At 29.9% G+C, this 4,525-nt stretch overlaps 1 protein-coding gene across 2 annotated transcripts; it reads left to right on the forward strand.

The window, feature by feature from the left end:
- Positions 1 to 1,273: 1,273 nt before the first annotated feature.
- Positions 1,274 to 4,525, forward strand: LOC123898418 (putative cyclin-A3-1). 2 transcript variants are annotated; one of them, XR_006805316.1, is made up of 11 exons: positions 1,274 to 1,339; positions 1,440 to 1,600; positions 1,770 to 1,841; positions 1,935 to 2,010; positions 2,113 to 2,189; positions 2,289 to 2,322; positions 2,521 to 2,673; positions 3,655 to 3,789; positions 3,928 to 3,960; positions 4,101 to 4,245; positions 4,280 to 4,525. XR_006805316.1 is itself a non-coding variant. In XM_045949364.1 (10 exons), the coding sequence occupies exons 1-10, from the start codon at positions 1,280 to 1,282 to the stop codon at positions 4,185 to 4,187; spliced, it is 888 nt and encodes a 295-aa protein (XP_045805320.1). In that variant the 5' UTR covers positions 1,274 to 1,279; the 3' UTR covers positions 4,188 to 4,525. The 2 variants fall into 2 exon arrangements, 1 of the variants encoding a protein (XP_045805320.1); XM_045949364.1 differs by having other exon boundaries at positions 4,101 to 4,525.

The following is a 4,525-nucleotide window of genomic DNA, read 5'->3' on the forward strand; positions in this document are numbered from 1 at the left end:
TTCATGGTGGGACCTCTGTGCGATGTCTTCTCTCAAGTTGGGTGCTTCGAGTTCAAGACCTGATTTCTCGAAAGGGTAGGTACGGCGACACTCCGTGTTGACGGTAGTAGTCGTTAATCGTACTAATGGGTTTGTTTCTCGTGGTATTGAGTTGGAAGCTTCTCTCAAGTTGGGTGCTTCGAGTTCAAGACTCGTTGCTCGAAAGGGTAGGTACGGAGACACTCCGTGTTGACGGTAGTAGTCGTTAGCGGTTCTATTGGGTTTGTTTCTCGTGGTATCGAGTCCGATTGATTGACCATTCCTCGATCTGGCTTTCAATTGGTTGTGGCTTGATTTGGTTTTTTTAACACGATTTGATGCGACAGAGGTTGGTAGAGAGGTCTCAATATTCGTTCATCTTCGGACTGTCTAGCTTGAAAAAGCATTCATGGCTTCCTGCATATAGCAGGGAGTAGTGGGTACGTGCATTGTTCCGTGTTGACGATCGGCGCATCTGCCTCACATTATTAGGGACTTCTACTTTATCTTTTAAGATTAAATAGAAGTTGGTATGCATAGTTGTTCTACATTGATCTGTTTCTTTAGGGTAAGGCCTAGTCCCCTTTGTAATTATTTTCTTTTTCTTTTTTTAATAATAATATGAGCTACAGGTGGAGGACGGAAAATGATAAAGATGCCAACATAGTTGGATATTTATCCCTACCTTGATATCTAGTCGCTCGTAATTTATTAAAAAAAAAGAACAAACATCATTAAAACTCACATACAATTACTAGGTTCCAAATTGAAACTCAAGAAAAATGTGTTTAGTCTAACAATGTTAACATTGTTGTCGGTTGAATTAACTTTTGCGGACTAACACACACTTTTGCGTTGATTGAAATTCATGAGTCCCACCAAACTTATATGGAACCCACGTAATCTGATGATATCCATTTAAATTTAACCAACAAAGAGAAATGTACTCCTCCAATTTTATATATAAGAATTTTTAAAAACTTTTCTTTTATACAATTTTTGGAAGTTTTTTTATCTCTAAAATAAGGAAAATACACATTTTAAGATGCTTTAATTGATTTTTTTCTTACTTTTATACCCCATTCCATATTTAATATACAGTACATGCATTGAATGGAGCTCACTATTAACAAGAGCATTAATTTGTAGGGTTACATTAGATGAATCATGAATGCATTAGTAGTAATTATTGTTTTTTCTTCTTATAAATAGGTCGGAGGCTATTTGTTAGAATGTGTTTCTGACATTATTTTTTTTTATTATGTTTATTAGAAGGAGAAAAAGAGGAAACAAAATGTACAAGTATCTTTGCTCCGTGGAGGTAACACATTTGTTCTATCTACTCTACAACTATCTTGGTTTTCATTTTTCAATTTTTCTTTTTAATTATGAACATGGAGAGATTATATTTGATTTTTTAGAAGGAGAAAAAGAGAAGACCTAAAATGGATTACATGAAGATACTTCAAAAAGACATTACTCCACATATGAGAGGACAATTGATTGATTGGTTAGCAGAACTTGCAGACAATTACAATCTTCTCCCTAATGTCATTTATCTTGCTGTTTCATATATCGATAGGTAGTTTTATTTGCTTGTTTATTTTTTTATTTTACTTTAAAAATTATTGGATTTTGGTGGAGTGTACCTCCGATACTTTTTATTTATTTATTTTTTTACTTTTTCTTGTACTTTTTTCATTTTTATTTATATATAATATATTTGTCATTAAAAAAAAATACATTGATAGGTACCTATCTTTTCACCCTATAAGAAAGGTTAGGCTTCAATTGTTGGGTGTTACATCCATGTACATTGCATCGTAAGCCTTCCTCACCCTATTTAAATTTTCCAAATACTTTTTTCTTTATTTTTTTGAAGATTTGTGATAGATTTCTTTAATTATATTATAAAGGAAGTATGAAGATCTTAGCACACACAATGTGGAAACTTTCTCCGTAACTACATGTAATTATTATGACAAGGAAGAGGTAAATTCTCGTATACTTATCTGCTATCAAATTGTGTTTAGTTGAATATTTAAAGATTAATTAACTTTGTTCTATGATTGTGTCATGTTAATCTATATATAGGTTCTAGAGATGGAAAATAAAATACTCAAGACCCTAGATTTTGATCTGAGCAGCCCTACTATTATGACTTTTCTAGAGTAAGATAGTGCCAAATTTTTCGTTATTATGTTCTTGCAAATTAATGTAAATTATGTAAAGAAAATTGAGACTAATCATGTGTAGTTTATGTGATACAGGAAGTTTGAAGAAATTGCTTGTGAGGAAAATAATGTAAGCTTAATTTTTTTTTTCTTTCATATCTATCTATGTTTTAGACATTTGAAAATCATTTTTTGGCTTTCAACACCAGTTTAATCTGGTTCGGGAGTCAATTCCAGCATCGAGTGGTTTCAGCCTCATCCCTATCGCAGTTGCGATTGTTAATTAAGTGCTCTTATTATTGTTGTTTATTTCTTTTGTTTTTTGCAGGCTTCAAGTTGGAAGTTTAAGTTTTTGACAGAATATCTTGGTGAGCTAAGTTTATTGGAATATGAATGTTTGAAGTTCTTGCCTTCCTTGGTGGCTGCTTCTATCACATTGCTTGCTAAATTCATTGTTTGGCCTGAAAAACGTCCATGTTGGGTAAGTATATATTTTTTTTTATTAAAATAGTTCTTTATTTTATTTGGAGATGGAATGTTAGTATTTGATTAAAATTAGAGTAGAAATTTTGTAAAAAAAAATGTTAATATTTGATTATGGAATGTTTGTATTTGATTAAATAGTTATTAACTTACCTTTTATGTAAAAATATTAGTATAATTAAATTAACATGTTTGCTAGATTCATTGTTTAGCACATCCATATTGTGTAAGTTTTTTTTATTAAGATTAAGATGAACACTCTGACACCCAAATTATATAGTTGAATACACCGGTACACACTAAATAAAATTTAATGTTATATTATATTTTTCATATTAATTTATATTTAAAAATTCATATTTTAAATGAATTTTACATAGATGTAAGGGTATCTAACAATGTATTTTAAATGAATTTTACATAGATGTAATGTTACCTAACAATGTAAGTGTTTTTTTGACGATAACCCAACAATGTATGTTGATTATCAAAGAATTTACCTTTTATTAAATAGTTTTTTTATATGTAGATGGAATGTTATCATATTTGATTAAATAGTTATTAATTTACCTTTTATGTAAATAAAAATATTATTATAGTCGAATTAACATATTTGCTTGATTCATTGTTTGGCGTGAAAAACATTCCTGTTGGATAAGTTTCTTATATTTTTGTCAAAAAAAAAGTATCTTATATTAAATAGTTTTTTTTATCTATAGATGGAATGTTAGTATTTGATTAAATAGTTATTAACTTACCTATTATGTTTGTCAAAAAAAAAAAAAACTTACCTATTATGTAAAACAATTAGTATAGTTGAATTATATGATTCACTGTGATCAGGTGAAGGCTGAAACCACTTGATGTCAAAACTAAGTCCTAAATCAGATTAGGTGGTTCAGTGAGCCGGATACTGGTGGTAAAAAATTAAATAACTGATTCAATGCATTTATGAATTATTATTTTTTGTTTGTGGCAGACATCAGCACTGGAAGAATACTCTGAGTATAGCTCATTTGAGTTGAAAGAATGTGTTCTCATCTTACATGATTTGTATATGTCTAAAAGGGGAGCATGTTTTAAAGCTATTCGAAAGAAATATAGCCAACAAGAGGTGATTATTTTTTTTTATCACATTATTCGTAAGGCTTTTATTATTATTATTATTATTATTATTATTATTATTATTATTATTATTATTATTATTATTATTATTATTATTATTATTATTTTTTAACCCTCTCGTTTTCAGGAGGAGCCTGATAATCCAGAGTTCGACCCCGAGGTAAATAAAAACTGAATAAGAATTGTTCATACTAATAATCGAACTCGAATTCTCCTGTTTTTTATTTATTTAATTTATAAAACATTCCTAAGGTTTAATTATGACAAGTTTAATGACATGGTATCTTTATACTGTAACAGTTGCAAAATGTGGCAAACCTTCCTTCGCCTTCTAAGTTACCAAGTTATTTGTTTGAAGTTGAAGTAGAGTTTCGACAAAAAAAATAAGAAGTTGAAAGAAGAGTGAGGGAGTTTGGATGAAACTTGTAATTTTTTGAAGTGGTTGGTTCAATGATTTTTTTTTTTTTGAGCCAATGTTGGTTCAATGATTTTGAACAATGAGCATTCTACGTGGGATGGCGACTTAACCAAATAGCAATAGGAGCAATGTCTTTGACTATTTTTATTATTTGTACTGTTAAAAGATTCGTGAATTCGCACGAGTCTGTGGCGATTATTTTGTGCTAGAGGGGGAAAAATTATTTCGTGTTGATTTATATTGACTTTTCTTTATAAGCAACAATTTATTCAAAAGAATAAAGAGGTATCCCCGCAACTGTAATCGA

This window comes from Trifolium pratense, linkage group LG7, assembly GCF_020283565.1.
Source record: "Trifolium pratense cultivar HEN17-A07 linkage group LG7, ARS_RC_1.1, whole genome shotgun sequence".
NCBI classification, from domain to species: domain Eukaryota; kingdom Viridiplantae; phylum Streptophyta; class Magnoliopsida; order Fabales; family Fabaceae; genus Trifolium; species Trifolium pratense.